This window comes from Gallinula chloropus (genome assembly GCF_964237585.1).
Source record: "Gallinula chloropus genome assembly, chromosome: 5".
Classification (NCBI taxonomy): domain Eukaryota; kingdom Metazoa; phylum Chordata; class Aves; order Gruiformes; family Rallidae; genus Gallinula; species Gallinula chloropus.
Window position 1 is genome coordinate 1715858 of NC_140090.1, and position 16958 is coordinate 1732815.

General features: G+C 48.7%; 1 protein-coding gene across 2 annotated transcripts in view; it reads left to right on the forward strand.

Moving 5' to 3' along the window:
• CACNB4 (calcium voltage-gated channel auxiliary subunit beta 4) overlaps positions 1-16958 on the forward strand; it is a gene marked incomplete at its 5' end in the record, with an annotated part of 92859 nt that overhangs the window by 26173 nt on the left and 49728 nt on the right. The window contains one exon of one of the 2 annotated variants that reach the window (XM_084264769.1): positions 6661-6705. The exons of the other annotated variant lie outside the window; for it this stretch is intronic. Within the exon in view, the coding sequence (XP_084120895.1) occupies positions 6661-6705 (45 nt within the window). Of the gene's footprint in view, positions 1-6660; positions 6706-16958 lie in introns of those variants that run through there. 2 annotated transcript variants of the gene reach the window in all.

Sequence of the window (16958 nt, forward strand, 5' to 3'; positions counted from 1 at the left end):
ACAGCCAGGACAGCTGAACCCAGTGCCCAAGGGATGTTCCAGACCATATGGTGTCACACTCAGCATGTGAAGCTGGAGGAAAGGGGGGCACTGGGAGCGATGGCGTTTGTCTTCCCAAGTCCCTGCTCCGTGGGATGGAGCCCGGCTGTGCTGGGGATGGCCGAGCTCCTGCCTGCCCCAGGCAGTGGGGTGAGTTCCTTGGGTTGCTTTGCTTCTGTGCAGCTTTTGCTTCACCTGTTAAACTGTCTTTATCTCAGCCCAGGAGTTTTCTCACTTTTCCTCTTCTGATTCTCTCCCCCATCCCTCTGGGGAGGGAGGGAGCCAGCGGCTGCGTGGGGCTCAGCTGCCAGCTGGGGTTAAACCATGACAGTTTCATATGAAGCATGCTGATGAAGACCGCAGGTTTTAGACTCTTCTGTGTGCTTAAAACAGCTACAAGGAGTGGGTTCATTTCCAAATGTGCTATTAAGGTAACCACTAATGCTTTGTTGTTAATATGCCCTCACCCACAGCAGGGATAATGTCTCAGAATCACAGAGTCACAGGGGTTGGAAGGGACCCCCGGAGCCCATGGGGTCCAACCCCCTGCCCAAGCAGGGTCCCTAGGACAGGGCACACAGGGCGGTGTCCAGACGGGGCTGGAATCTCTCCAGAGAAGGAGACTCCACACCCCCTGGGCAGCCTGTCCCAGGGCTCCCTCACCCTCACTGGGAAGAAGTTCTTCCCCACATTGGGGGGAACTCCCTGTGCTCCAACTTGAGCCCATCACCCCTTGTCCTGTCCCCACAGACACTGAGCAGAGGCTGCCCATGTCCCCCTGTGTCCCACCCTTCAGCTCTTGATCCCCATTGATCAGATCCCCTCTCAGGCTGCTTCTCTCCAGGCTGAACAGCCCCAGCTCCCTCAGCCTTTCCTCGCAGGGGAGATGCTCCAGCCCCTTCAGCATCTTCGTAGCTTCCTCATTACCAGTGCTGAGAGCCCAGGACCATAACCTCACCATCAGAGCAGGAAGAGGCCATAAAGAACTTCTCACCTTCTTCACTGAGTCAGCATTTGATTGCTTCAGGGTTAATATTTGTGTGGCTCCTTCTCCATGGCAGCAGGAAAGGAGCCATGGAGGCCAGCAGTCGACTCGCAGCGAGTCAGTAACAGCAAAATCCCAGGTGAAAGGGAAAATTTTCTTCAAGCAGGGAAAAGAGAGAACTTGCTGACTTACACTCTGGCTTTGCGCACTGCGGTGCTGAGGCATTTCCTTCACTTGGCAATCTCATTACTGCACATTTATTCAAATAGCACTTTAAGTGTGTTTATGCAAATAGTTCATTGCCACAGCTCCTCAAAGAACCATGTGAGTGCTGTCATTTGATTGTGTAAGCGTTAGATTCGGGCTTGAAAGGAAGTTTGCTGTGGTTCTGCACAAAATTCATGCCCTGGGAAAAACGGTATTCCCACATTTGGATAGCTCAGAAAGGACTAAATAATTGATATTCAGGAATAGATGGATGTGTGTCTCAAAGGGACTTCCTCTCTACTTCAGAAAGGGTTGGTGCTAATAAAAAAACCAAAGAGAATATGAATAACCTGTAGTGGGATCAGAGTATTTGGAGGAAACCAAATGTTTCAGAGGTCTGTGGGATGCTCAAAGCCTTTTAGTTTCCAATCTCTTCTCTTCCTCCCCCCACCCCAGCCCAACAGGGTGCAATAAAGCATTGGCTTTAATGGTAATCCTGGCTCAAGATGTCAGGAACAGCCTAACTGGTATCAAGTCGAGTCTCTTATGTGGCCCCTGACTTTGGGAGAAATTCTTTATTTGGGATGATTTCTTGGGTTTCCTTCTGTGGTTCCCATTTCTGCTCAAGAAGTGGTTTTGGTAGGTAGTATTGGAGGGCAGATATAGTTAACCACTGTTACCTGCTTGTTTTATGCAAAATTTTGATATATTGCATTTATTTGAGGCCAGAAGAAAGTGTGTTTGTCTGTGTCGCATCCCCAGTGACCTGTTAGTCTCTAGAAGTCTTAGAAGACTCAAAATGCTGGGTTGCAACACTGAAACAGCAGCTCTAGGTAGTGCCACCTTAAGGTACCTCATTGCAGGGTCATTCTCCAACCCCAGGATTAAAAGGAAGTGCAGAAATCCAGCTTCCTTGGTGTAACAGGTCTGAGACCAAAGACTTGCAGCCAGTTGTGAATGTGCTACAATATATATTTGCCTGTGGGGAGATGCTCAATGCACAGGTGATCATGAAGCCTTTTGGGTACGTGCCCAGGGACTCCTGGGCTCCCTGAACCATCCTGTTTGTGAAACAAGGGTTGTGTTAACAGGGAGTGGAGTCATTGTGTTTCTCTTTGCGAGATCACTTTTGGTTTGGCAGATGCCAAGTGTGGGAAGGGAGGGGAAGTAGCCTGACAGGACTTGACCTGCTAGCCACTCTGCTCTGAGTCCAGCACGCTTCTCCGGCGAGCCTGTCCTTTTAATGTCCAACTTCTGAAGCCTGTAAAAAGTCCTGAGAAAGAGAAAGCTTTCAATTACCAAGCAAGAACACCTCGCAGCCCTTAGGGTGATCTTGGAATGATACTTTGGTTGTTAAGCCACATAAACTCATGTTACACATCCTCAGCGATGAGAAGCCTGGTTTTTGACAGACACATTGGGTATGTCCTCTAGAAACTGGATTGTTTTGTGGTGTTTCATCTGCATCTCCTTCAAAATCTCCTGCCCCTTTGGGAACACGGAGAGTTGTGGGCTGAGATCAAAGGATGATGTGTGCTCCCTGCACACAGTACTGCAGTAAGTCCACAGGAAACCTGCTTCAGAGTGGTCCTGCTGGCATCATCAGAGGATGGCAGTCCTCACTGAGGAACAGCCCATGTGCTTAGAGAGATTGACACCGACTGTGATTAAATCTCACTGAAAGTAGAGACTGGACGTCTTTAAAATGCCTGTTTCCCAGCCTTTGACTTTTAGTGTCACAAATCAGTGATACAAACAAAATTCATGTTGCAGCAACTCACACCATTTAAATTTAAAAAAAAATTAAACCCCAAATATTTTAAAGGGTTAGACCTTAAAAGGACTCAGTTCAGCTGTGTCACAGCTGTGCATGTGCATGCACACGAACCAAGAGGTTTTTGGGTGCTGGTTGCAAAGTGCAGGCTGAAGGTGACAGGTACCAGAGTCTCTCGCTGTGGCCCTGAGGCAGTGGAATTCCATGCCTAATAGTATCAGATCATCTGTATTCTCTTTTGGAAGCAGGCCAGGGATGATTTTGATCACTCCAGACCTTCAGTTAATGTGTGACCCTGTCCTGGCTCTGGCCAGGCCAGAGATAACCTCCCCAAGCAGCCAGCACAGGCGAGCTGAGTCAGCCTGGGCTGTTTCCACACCACCTGACACCACTTCCCCATAAAAGCAGCTGGTTGGGGAAGGGTATGAGGTTTGTTGCATCCAGGACAGTCTGAGGGTTGGTTAGTCCATCCATTCTTGCTGTGGGGCAGCCTTCTAATCGCCAGGTCAGTCAGGTACTCTGTGTGAGCACTGGGTGTGAGTGTAACTGGCTGTTATTGTTCTACGTTCACGGTGATTTTTGTCAGTGAACTGTCCTTATCCCAACCCACGGAGACTCTGTCTGTCTCCTGTGGGAGTGAGAGAGCAGCATGTGGTGCTCAGCCACTGTCTGGGGCTGAACCACCACAGACCCTCATCAATTATTGTAGTGGAAGCTGTAAGTTGAAAGCAAAGGGTTTTGACTATCTGGAGCTGATGGAGATGACTGCCTGTATATGTAGTGTAACACGGCATCCCTCACTGTGAAAACATAACATGCTTTTTACTGAATGCCCCACCTGTAGAGATGACCTGTGTTATATATCACAGTGGAACTGGGGTAGCTTGTCCCTGAAATCCGTGCTGAGTTATTTTCCTTATCCTGCACATCCTTCTCCTTTGCAAACCTTCCTTGCTCCCTGTTTCCAAGCTCTACCCGGCCTCCCATTCCTTCAGTATATTTTCAGAGCCTGATTACTTTTCTGGCAACTTCTGAAGAGCCAGACATCTTCCTCTCTTGCTTTGGTGTGCTACCTCTGGTGGTTTTCAGCTAAATTACCTGTGCCAGTGGCCCTGGGGAGGTGTGGTGGGGCAGGACAGCCAGATGTGCCCACAGCCCTTCATGCAGGTGGGGAAGAAGTAACTTGAGTCTCACCTGAGGGTGATTCAGAGCCCCTGCCCTAACTAAACAGCTTGAGATTGGTATTTTAGGCACCTAAGGTAAATGCTTGCAGTAGGTTGTATGACTGTCCCTTATGTTTAGATCTTTTTCAAGTGCGTTGCCTATTTAATGAGCTGTGTGTATTCTTATAGCATCTTTTAGGAGCCTTTCAAGTTGAGTCATTAAATATGTATTTTTAATAACCTCTGTGTCTTAAAAGGACAGTGTGAGATGTAAGTACTGGAAATCAAATAGTGATTTCCCCTGACTTCTGAATGAAATTATTTCATTACCAATTGATGTCAAGTTCAGACAGAAGCCTTTTTTCTTGTGATTTCATGGCCTTTTTTTTTGCATTCTGAGCTGACAAATGATTCTGATGTTGCACTTAGAAATTCCTTCTTGTTTAAAATTTTAAGAGTCTCCTACCAACAATGTATTTATTATTTAAATTTGTAACATCACAGATCTTCCAGGTGGGGGAAGGGGACCTGTCCTAAAAATTGATCCATTAACTCCTGTATAAGAAGCACGGTGAGAATTTTAACAATGATCTTGGGAGCGAAACCCTCTTCTATCTGAAGAACCTTGCTCAAACCACCATGAAATTCCCCAAAAGATGCTGGCTGTGTTCTCTAGCCCTGACGTAACTGGGCAGGATAACCCCTGGGAAGAGGAGGAGCCACTCGGGCTTCTGGGGCTGTTCCACACTGGGTTGAGACAGCAAGCATGGGTCATAGAATTGGGTTATCAGCTGAACAACCATTCCACCAGTGATTTGTCTGAAACAGACTGCTGAAAAGCCATGGGAGATGCATTACTAATTAACTACATGTGCTTTGTTTGTTGGGTTAAGATTGGCGACATGCGTGTTGAACGGGGCAAGAGATGAAGTTGCTGCTTCTTGGAAGATCTTGTAGACTGATGACTCAATCCTGAAAAATACTTCATGAAACCTAAACTTCAACTGTGAGATTCTTCTCTGTATCATCAGTGGGACTCTGGTTCCTCTGTAGGTAGACACATAACCTCTTACAAACCAGGAGGTTCCGTGCACAGAAGCTAAGAACACAGGGAGGGCACAGAAGTAGTAAATTGGGAGTAAGACTTTTCATAACTTTGTGGAATCTTTGATGAAATTTGTTAAAGAGATTGTGAGTGTGGGGAGAATAATATCTTTGGCTCCGCTTCAGATGTCTGTTGGACACTTCCCAAGTGATTAGCGGTAACTTTGCAGAACTAAATTAAGCCTTTGGAAGGCATAGGAGAGGAAGCAAAGACCGATAGGAAGCGTTTGTGAACAGAGACGTCGGCTCAGGTTGCACAGAAGAGGAGATTTAAAGTAATTGTTTTAATAAGGAAGTAAATGGTAAATTATTTCCCTGTAATTGGTTTTTATTATTTATTTTTTGTAATGTAGAGCTGTTCTCTACTTGCCCTCGGAGTTCTGGTGTTCTGGGACGGAGGAAGACTTGGTGGGGAGCTGTGAGCTCGGGAGGCGAGAGACATGCACGGGAAGGGCTGGCTCTGTGGTTTCCTCGCTGTGTGATGATGAGACCCTTAGCTTCTCTGGACAGGGCGGCTTCTTCACCTCTGGAGTGAGGTCTGCCTGTCTCGCCGCCATTCTCTGAGGCACAGCATGCCTGTGGCTGAAGCTCCACAGAAACACCGTGAGGTGGAACCAGGAACTTCAGTGCTAGACCTCCAGAGGGCCGCGTTTTAGAAACCTGTTTCTTAATTTAGTTGCAAATAATGCCCAAACTGAAACTCTTGTAATTCCTGGTGGTTGCGGGGTTGGTTTGTTCCCAGACCTCCTCAGAAACCCGCTGTTCTCCAGGCTCTCGGAGAAGCGAGAGTGCGGAGAAGACAGAAAGAAATGCCTCCGTTATTTATCCCCCCCACCCTCGCTTCTTCCCCGGACAGCTTGGCAGGCGACAGCCCCGGCGAGCAGCCGCCAGCCCCCGTTCCTCAGGGCCGCGGCCGGGAGCCGGGCAGACAGCTGCTGAGGCGGCGGCAGAGGGCAGCGGTCTTCGTGAGCTCCCCGCCTGGCGGCGGTAGCAGCGCGTCGCGACCAATGGCAGCGCGGCTCTAGCGCGCCGCAGCCAATAACGGTGCGGCGGTAGCGCCTTGCAGCCAATGGGGCGCGGCGGCGCGGGGAGCGGGCCGCGGCGGGCGGGAAGGCTGGCGAACAGGCGTGAGGGGAAGGGGGGGGAAACTGCGGGGTGGCGCGGCGCCGGCAGGGGCACCTGCGGCGGCGGTGGTGGGCGCGGGAGGCGGCGCCGGGGCGTCCGCAGCGCTGAGAGGGCAGGCTCGGCCCCGCCGCCGCCGCCACACAGGCCTCCGCCGCCGCTCGGGCCGCCCCCCCCCCCCCCTCTTTCCCCTTTTCCCCTCCCCCGCGGCGCCTCGCAGCGCCGGTTCCGCACCGAGAGAGGCGCCCGGCGTCAAGCGGAGCTCCATGTACGACAATTTGTACCTGCATGGATTTGAAGACTCGGAGGCGGTGAGTGTCGCCGCCGGGGCGGGAGTCCCCTGAGAGCGGGTGGGGGGGGGTGGAGTGTGTGTGGGGTGAGGGGCCGCAAACACCCCCCACCCCCCCTCAGGCTTTGATCCCGGGGGCTGTGTGCGCCGGCCGGAGCCGCTGCTCCATTATATAACTCAGGGAGAGGGGGGGGAACAGCGGTATTTCGGGGTCCCGGCAGAGCTGGCCGCCGGTCCCCCCGCGTTCCCGGCCCCGGCGGCTGTGGCAGGGGGAAAAAGCTGCCGGTTACACAATATTGGCTGCGTGTCGGACAAACCCGGCAGCACAAGTTGCTCGGCTGCCGTCTGTGTGTCGCGTACCCTGGGGCCAGCCGGGCTGCCTTCGGGATGGATTAACAGCGCGGCGGTGCGGGATGCTGTCGCCCCCCCCTCCTTTCCCCCCACCCCCCCACCCCAAGCCAGGGCTTGGGGTGGGGGGGTGGGGGGAAAGGAGGGGGGGGCGACAGCATCCCCGTTGCCCACAAGAAGCCGGGACATTGTTGGTTGGGGAACGATCCTCCCACTGCCCCCCCCCGCTTCCCCCCAGCCCGCACCAGCCGTGCTGGCAAAGCGGTGCCATCCCTCTACAAAATGGTTCTCCCCCGGCGCGGAGGCCCCGTTAAGCGTGGTCAGAGCTCGACACCCAGATGACAAACCCTGAGCAGCAGTTGTCCCAAGTGCTGGTTTCTCCCCGGGCGTGCTGGGAGCCCCCAGTGGGGCAGGATTATTCCACGGGGCGAAGGGGGAACTGTGGTGATTAACATGTTAAACGGGGATCTCTTACATAAGGCGTTGTGGCCAAGCTTGTAGAACACACAGATGATAACATAAAACAGAGTGTACGTCAATGCAGACGTATGTATGGCATGATGCGGTGTCCCCAGGGGAGAGGATGAGATCCCCTATGGCTTCGGATGAGGCTTTTTTCCTTGCATCGGGGTAAGGCTGGGATGTGTCTTCTGCCTCTGTGTTCCCTCACGTACTGGCAACTTGTTTCAGCGTCCCCTGATTTCAGAGAAGTGCAGGATTGAAATGAAACGCTGCTGCACACCTATTGAGAGGAAAACCCCATGTATTTAAACCCTTCAAGACTATGTGTGTGAATTCTTTCAAAAACAGCACTTGTTTAGGTCAGTTTAGCAATCCCTGCCTTGTTGGTCCTCATGTGTTAATTTGTGTTTTCCCCCTGCTGCTGCTTACAAGCTGCCATGCCAAGTGCATATGAGTGTGTTGGTTCCTCCTAGGCATGTGTTTTAGGATCCAACTGGATGTTTCTGTCAACCAGGCGTTTGTTAAGGCAAAGCGTGAATTTTTGGGAGCTGCTCTCAGTCTTGAATCTGTCTTGTGCTGGTGTAATGTCTTTCAGCGAAGTGTAAATACGGTCTAAAGAAGGCAACTTGAAAGTGTGGTAGCATGGCTGAGAAGGCTAACTTGCTGGAGAGTGGGTGCTGTAGAAGAAATGTTTTCTCTGCATAAAGCCAGATTTTAAAGTTCACTAGAGAAAGCAGATAAGAGCCTAGTGGGATTCAAGGGTGCTTCTGAGACGCTTAACTCCATGCATTTTAGTGAAGCCCCCAATACCATTACTGGGGAAGAGTAGTGTAAGCAGTTTATTGACAGCAGAAGGCCAGAGACTCACCTGTAACACAGACATCCACGTTAGCATTTGTACTGCAAGAGTCCTGTAGCAGCAGGTGAGAGGAACCAGGTCTTTGGCTGTCCACTTGGAAAGACTAGGATGAAGTAATTTCTCTTCTCCTTAATATGCTCTTAACGAGTTGGTGATAACGCTGTGTACAGCTTTTGTAATTTTAAAGTCTCTTGGTACTCTAGAATGTTTTCGATAGACTTAACTAATAGAATAGTGGGAATACATGTGGATCTCAGCTTTCATTACCAAAAAACAAAATACCCCTAAGCCCTAGGAGCAATCCAGATCTCGCAGCAATATGGAAAAGCTGGAGGCTGTAAACGCCAAAGTCTCAAGTAGATAGAATTCCCCAAGCGTTTGTTTGCTTTCTGCTCCTGAACCACTTGCTTAAAACATTATACCTTATTATTACTTTGGATTCTGACTCATGAATTGAGTGTGCCTGCTGAGACGATATTCTGGCAAACAGGTAGCGTGATGGGTCATATGAGTATTACTTTCAAGCCAGAGAGAGCCAGGGTAATAGAATTAATATAGTGAAAAACAAACCAAGAGTAGAATACTGGTTCCCTGCGGTTAGGAGGAAATAACTGGGAGTGTGCACAGATTAAAGACCTCAGTATTGCTCTGGGGTTTCAGACCTGGAAGGCTTAGCCCAGAGGTTGCATGGCTAGTGGTCTGAAGGACCTAGGAGCTCTTGTATACTCACAGGTCTTACTCCTTGTATACTCATGCGTGCTCTTCCATTCCCTGAAGCGCTGGGAGATGCGATCGAGGACTTGTGCTGCTTGCAATGCTTCTAGCATAAAACAAACCCTATCAAGATGAGTCATTCTAGTACAGTAACATCTCCCTCAAGTAGGCATTCGCCCTTGTAAAATCCAGGCAGCAGCTTTCCACAGCAATGGCCTAATACTTGTAAGAACTAACAAATCATTGTGGGTTTTACCCTGGTTTTTTGTTACTTTGCTAGTGGACCATGTTCAGTCTGCAGTTTTCTTCTGCATTCTCCTGGTGTGTCTGAAGTAGTGGAAAGCTGTTGCAAGCTGGTGGACCAGCAGCGTTCACTCAAAAGGTCTGACTCGACCTTCTGCTTGGAAGGCAGCATCTCCAGAGCAAAACTGGGGCGGCTGTGGAGCCTGCTTTAGGCACTCTCCCAGACAGGACCTCAGCTCTGCCTAGCTGTGTTGGTAGCTAGGGCCAAACCAAAAGTCCCCTCACCTTCTTCATGTTGCAGGGATAAACCCCAGGAAAAGAGAGCAGGTTCTGGGTTGGGATTGTCACGGTGAATCTGTTCCTTGTTGATGAAAGCAGAGAGAAGAGCAGCAGTGGTGGTTAAGGCTTGGTCTTGGTCAGTCTTCACAGGGCTGAAATAGGTGTGTGTTGCTGGGTCCTTCAGGCTAACCCTGTGGTGTTGCAGTTGGAGACCAGCTGAATGGTATGGTGACTTCAGGTATCCATGATGAGTTCTTTTCAGTAATAAAGCTGTGCCCATTGTAAGCTCTGTGTGTACAGATCAAATGTTATTTTGCATCAGAGGAAAAGGTGCACAGTGAGTGTACGGTGCTTACACAGAGTAAACGTGCTCACTTTTGGAAAGGGGCTCTAAAATCACAGCATTTAAACATGGGGAAGCTGAGGTACATCCTCAATTTCTACCTGATCGGTTCTGGTAGATAATAAATACACAGATTAACTGATGAGAGAACGCTGGAGGCTGAGTGTGCAGGTTAAAATTCCCTGTTAAAATCAGGAACAAAGATGACATTTTAAAGGAATGAACAGATGCCCGGACGATTCTTGTAAGTGAAGCTGTTATTAGTGTGTTTGCATGTGTGCATGTATACAAAATATGTGCAAAAACATATTATTTATGTATATATAAAGAAATAAGTTGAGCGTCTGCACGGGTATTACAATCCGCTCCCAGCTGTGATGATTAATGTGAAGTAGATGATGCACTAGCTAGTGTGAGGCTTTTTGGAGGAGGAAAATTACACTGTTGAAGCTGAAAAAAAACACCCCTACCAGTGATTGTAGATGAAAAGTAGTTGCCACGTTGAAGAAAAGAGGCGCAGAGATGCAGACGCAAACAACTTCTGCAGCACAAGTGCCCTCGTAATGGAGACAGAAAGTTCAGGCTTTAGGGTGATGGAAGGTACATGACCGTGGAGAGAAACACCTTCCCAGTCAGTTTTTTGCCTTGTTTGCTGCCCTGCTCTGTGACTTTGGGTTTTTTTGGGCCTTATTTTGTAGTGCTTTAGGTAGTTCTAAAGAGTGCCACCCGTTTGGGAACGAAAGCTTGTTTGCCTTGTAGGGAAGAACGTCTTGCATTGTTGGTAACAAGAGAATAGGATGGAAAAACAGGTTAGCACAGGGGGCTTGAGATAGTGAGGTCTTTTGGGTGAGCAAATAATACTGTTTTACCTTCACTGTTGTGAGCCAGTACACCTGTGTCTATTTATGTTGGGGAAAGATCTGAATGCTGCTCAATAGTCAGGCCAGAATTTCCCTGTGCTCTTTGGTTTTGTAAAGACTCGGTCTGTTTCAGGAGCAAACTTCAATGAAACCTTCCCATAAGAAACTGTTATTTGTAAAACTGCATTTTCCACTGAAACAGCATTTCATTGAGAAACTGTCTCTAGGAATTAGCAAGAAGCACCCTCTGTTGCATCCTTCCAGCAAACGATGGGGAATGGCACCTGCTGCAAGCGTCACCCTTGTTGTACCTGTGGAGCTATCAAGGCCGGTCCCTTATAACTTGGGTGTTGGTGTTTATACCTCTGCAGCACTCATTTGAGCAGCACCCCAGCATGTGAAATGGCTTTCCTCACTCCTCACAAGGTGCAAGCTTCACGCTTGTTAGCACATGAGAGGCACTATCGTGTGTGCTTGAATGGGTTATCGGGGCTGTTAGGAATAGCTGCCTGTGGGGAGGCGCTTGGAAGTTCAGCTTGGGTTTGCATCAGGCAAAAGAGGAAAGAGAGAGAGAGAGCAAGGGGTGGCCTGGCTGGGGATTAGCGAAGAGCCTAGTGTTGGCAGGGGAGCTGGCTTGGGTGAGAAGCCCCTGTTGCATGGCGGTGGAGGTGGGGGTGCTGTGCAGTGTCATGGCTCAGCAGGGGCTGGTGACAGCCTGCACCACTCACTCTGCGTGCCTTTCTGCTTAATAACGCCAGTGTTGCCCATTCAGGTCATCCTCCTCCTCCTTGTGCTGCAGTCATTGATGATGGTGTTTAACTTATGCCTTTGTCTCCTGCCTGTCTTTTTGCTTGGGAAGCTCATACTTAAATATCAATTGGATTTCTGTGGTACCTCTCTGACCCCTGAGGAGGGGGAGCAGTGGTCTTTCCTTGCCCTGTACATCTCCGTTGTAGTAGGTCTTTTTGCTGCCTGTTTGCTTTTCCTCCAGCATAGTCTCCTTCTCCTAAGCAGAGTATGTACCACCTTTTCTTGACTCCTTGCCTTGCATCCTTACTCTGCATCCAGCCCTGCTGTGGTTTCCCTCAGGCTTTTCTTATCACAGAATAATAGGGGTTGGAAGGGACTTCGAGAGCTCATCAGGTCCAACCCCCCCTGCCAAAGCAGCTCCCTAGGACATTTTCCCTGCATCCATAGCTTCCCTCCTGCCGCTGATGCTAGAGAGGCCTCGGTGCACCAGAGAAGCAGGACCTCTTCTTCACTGATTTGTAAACCAGGGCAATGTGCTTCAAAGAAAGGTACTGTGCAAGTTCAAACTCAGCACCAAGAATTAGATAAACACTTCTGCTGGGAATTGTGCCCAGATCCACAAAAGCAATTTAGGTTTTGAAAGTTCTCTGGCATTTATAGGAACGAAGCACTGGTGAGACTGACCCTGGTAGCTGGTGTTTGGAGTTTGCCATGAGAAGGGCAGTGAGGATGACTGTGTATGCAGAATCCTGCCTAGACCCTGTAGCAGTTTCTATGGCCCTGACACATCAGGGTGGTAGCAGGGAAATTGTGGCTGGTGCCACAACTTGGGCACATCCCGTGCGTGCTTCAGGAGCTGCAAAGGAGACTGCTGTGATGCAGAGCGATCGTTCCTCTGTGCACAAGTTTGATGTGTAGAAACCACACTGATCTGTAAGTTTTGTCTTCAGTTATTGCATGTAGATCTTGAGAGAGCACAGCTGAGAATTTTTAGGAAAGAGGTGGCAGGAATAGTAGGAAAACACCTTTTCACCAGGTACATAGCCAGTGTCAGTGTTGGAGGACAGTGTACTCTGCTCCCTTTCTCCAGTTCAGTGGGATTACTCCTCACACCAGTGATTCCTTCTGTTGCTAGTGTACACTTGATCTCATGGCAGCTGAGATAAGATGATTTCTGGATGCTGCTCAAGTAGAAAAACAGGATTATAGAAGCACAAACCGTGGTAGGGAAGTTCAGATATTGATTGGATTTCTGTATGCTCCCTCTCTGATCTCTGAAGGAGATGGAAAGGTGGTCTTTGCTTGTTCTGTACATCTCAGTTGTCGTAGGCTGAAAATAAGAAACAAACAAAATGTGTGTGTGTGTTCAGAAGTGGTTTTCATCCCATCCCTTTGGCCATTATACTGCAGAACTGTTCCAGGTTGTGTCATCTTAAAGACTTGTTGCATTCCATTTAAGCTCTTCTGCAGTGTGGCTTGTGAGAAGTGTAGATCCATACAAAAGTCACAGCCCAGAGCATCGGTCTTGGCATTTACAGAGCAAACGTTTGAAGCGGCAGCCAGCACGTGCTGATTTCTTACCCCTCTCAAAGCAGAGGGGGTGGTGGGCCATCCAGGCAGGGGTGATGCCCAAGGAGAACGTGCATGGGCACTGCAGTGATAGGCATTAGCTTCCACTCTGGTGTCTACAGAGTTTGTCACCTCTTTCTGCTGCCCCAGAGCCAGTTTCACGCTCTGAAATGAAGAGGGTATTCCAGCTTTGTGCAACAGGCAGCTGAGACCAAGCAGGAGGGTTCATACATTGTCAAATCAACCCTTCCTGTGGGGTTGGAAGGGCTTCGGTGGTTACTGGGGTGCCTTGTTTCCTTCTGAAATCTTCAAGCTGAAGATTGAGTTGGTGGTCTAGGTCTGGCTGTCATTTGATGTGGCTTGATGGATTTTGCAGGCAGGGGTGAAGGCTGCTAGTCAGAGTCTGTGCACTTTTCTTTGTCCCAGTGTGCTTGCCTGCAGGCTTCTCTGGTGGTGGGAATCCTGGTGATGCACACCTTCTCCACAGTGCACAGAGGACTTCTCATGCTTGCAAAGTATCTGCTTGGTTTGTAGGTGAAAATAATTACAGGGTGGGATTGCGGAGGGACCCTGCGGAGTGCCTGGTTTGTGAGGTGTTGAGCTTTCTTGTGGTCGGGGGACACGAAGGGAGGTGAGGTGATGACAGCTGAAGCCCTCCTCCTCCCCTGAGAGCTCTGCTTTTAGAAAACAGCAGCTGGGTGGTCTCGTAAGACCCTCAGTGGTGGGGCTGATCGTCAGTGGGAGGCGACTGATGACCAGCATTCTGAGGAAGGATGTCCCTTCCCCAGAGACCTGGGGTGTGTGTGTGAATGGAGGGAAGGGCATTTGCAGTGCCAGTCGTTTGATGACACTCAGTGTCTCTTCAAGCACAGCTTTCTCTCTTTCTCCATTTGAATTCATTAAGTTTTCTAATGTTCAGTCCAAAAAGGACCTAGGCATTCTAGGATCGTTTGCCTAACTGCCCCCCTTTCCTTACTTGCTGTTTGTTTATGTAGGAGTTTCAGCTCCAGGTGTGCACTAAAGTCTGTATTGACTGGGAACATGTTGATAATTTCTGATAAAAAGAGATTATCCTCTGCCCATTAAGTCTTTGGAATTCTCATTGAGATTTGGATTTGTGTGTTTTTGACAGTTTCAGATGCGTTTTCATTTCCATTAGTTCTTAATAGATTGCCTTGCCTAATGAATCATCACCTGCCTAACGTTCTTGCTTTGTATGGAGGGCTGTCTGGCAGGGGTTGGAGTGTGAGCTTGTTTTCTCTTTGGGGGTTTGGCTGGGTGTTTTTGCTTAGGTTTTTCTTACTAAGTTTCCAAAGTCCTAGTACTACTCCAACATTAGCTATTGTTCCCCTGTCTTATGTTTTGTGCTCACATGAAAATGATTTTCTATCTGACTCAGATCTTCTATTTGTTAAGTGCAGTGCTGTGATTTGATAGTATGGGAGTCAAATAAAAATTTCAGTAAGAATCATAAATAATTTTTATAAACTACTGCCTACTGTTTCCACAGAGGTACTTCTCCCCCAGCAAAAAATACATTAAAATGCAAAACCAAAACAGAAAACAAAGCTTCAAGTCATCTACACCAAAGAAACATAATGAGGAATAGCTACAGTGTTTGGTTTTCAATTTCAACTGCAAGTAAGAGCTCACCTGATAGGGATAGAATGTGTTCAGTAGTATTGCTTGCTCACATGGAAGACAAAGGGGTGTGATTAACTCTGGCTTTACTCCTGCTTTTGGCTTCCTTCTGGTGAACTCCTGAATGACCATGGAGCCCAGCTGCAATGACAAGGGCTCCTCACAAATGTGCTGATCCTGGCTTGCAGGTTGCTTAAAAATTTTCCCAGTGCTTATGAAAATGCCACTGCTGGGAAGTGTAAACAGCTCTGCCTGGGCTCAAGGGCATCCTAGGGAGGAACGTGGCCCGTGGTGCTGAAGGAACACATCAGAGGAATGATAAATAACAAGGGGAGAAGCTTAACCTAGGATTTGTTGATGTCATGGCTCGCTTCACTATCTCCCAAAACCATGTTCTGCTTGTGAGATACTGAGCTGTTGGATGTCTTCCCATTGAGTTTGCATTTACAGAGATAGTAGGTTTGAGAATCAGCAACTTACACAAATGCAGATGACTTTACAAACAGGACAAGCCTGACAGCTGCTCATGGTCATTCAGAATCCAGTAATTAATTTCAGAATGTCATTTAGCTGGCTGAATGCAGAGCTCTGCAGGGACTGTAGGCAGTGTCCAGCTTTGTTAGCAAACTCTGGTCAGATCCTGGTTGGGTTATTTGGTGATTTTCATGCCAGCAGTGAACTGTGTCCAGTTCTTGAGTGTCTCATTTTGCCATGTCCCTTCCTTCTTCCTGTGTCTTCAGCATGTACTTAGGTTCAGGTGTGATGTGTTTGTGCCTCCTGGATGGAGCACAGGGAGGAAGCTGGCAACAGCCTGTTGATAGACATGTTGTCCAGGAGGTTTCCCTCTCAGAGGGAGGCCCATTGCTAGTGGGCATCTTGGTTCTCTTCACTCATGCCATCTTTCAGGTTGAATGAATTTAGCTGCCTGCCAGTCCCTCCTGATATAGCATCCTCTCTGTGTGAGGCTGTTTGGGACCGTGGCTTAGAGAGAGCTTCTCATTGTTTCATAAAACCAGGAAAAGAAAGGTTGGACTGGAGCTTGCCTGTTCCATTAAAGGTTGCTGGCTCCTGTGCTGGGGCACTGGTTTGTGCCCATCTTTCTCCATGGTACTGAGCATCAGAGGGGATTTCTCCTCTGGAAAAAGATGAGAGAGCAGCTCTTGAAAGGCAAGAGATGTAGAGAGCAGAGGGGGGCTAGAGGAGAGTTCTTCCAGCACAGGTTGGCAGTGAAGATTAGCATCTGCCAGACAACTTGGGGGCCTCCTCTTCCTTGCTCCTGCATCTTTCATTACCCTCCCCTTCCTCTTAGGTTCTGTCTTTCCTCATCTTGGCTCAGTTCCTGGCATACTCACTTCGAGCAGATGATGGGGTTGTGTCTATATATACATGTGTATATACATCCATATGTATAGGTGGGGGTGGGCACAGGAGGTCCCTTCCAGCCTCAGCTGCCCTCTTACCCTGGGAGAACTGAAGGAGGACTTTTGCCTTGCCAGAAGGGGGGGTTAAGTGCTTTGAGGAAAGGCCTCAGAAGGAGCGATGGTGAGCTTGCAGGGTCTGCTCCGCTCCTCAGGGCTGTGAGGATTTTAGCTTTCACCAGGGCCTGGAAAAGGGGAAAAAGTAGTCTGGAAAACCCTGGGGGAGGGGACAAGGGGCTGCTCTTTTGTTTGGTTTTTCCCCTAAAATGTCAGGTATTACAAAGGCAATCTAAGTTGCAGAGCTGGAGCTGTTTGGTTATGCTGCTGAACGCAGCCTGGCAGTGATTTGATTTATTACAGCGACATGGAAGAAACCACGAGGAAAAAACACTCCCTATCATCTTGCTGAGGACTGAAGTGGTGAAGTTTGAAAGAGCTGCTAACACTTCATATAAACTTCATAAGCCTTTCTATTTTGAGAGAATTCTGCTTATACCAAATAGGTTTTCTCTGAGTCCTCTCTTGGTTGTTTTTTTTTCCATGCTGGGATATTTCCCTCTTTGCTCTGCATCCTCCCATGGGCTGTTTGTCCCTGCTACAATGGCATCACAGTTAGTGGTTATATTATCCTAAACATCATGTTTGCCTTAAAAATGTGTTGCTGTAGATGCTGAGCTAAGTGCTTTTGGTGTGTCTGAGGCTGGAGGATATTTTTTTTTTAAATAGCCAGGTCCATTAAAGGCATTAATGAGAGGTGGGTACAACCTGATTTCTTGCCTGTTAGTTCAG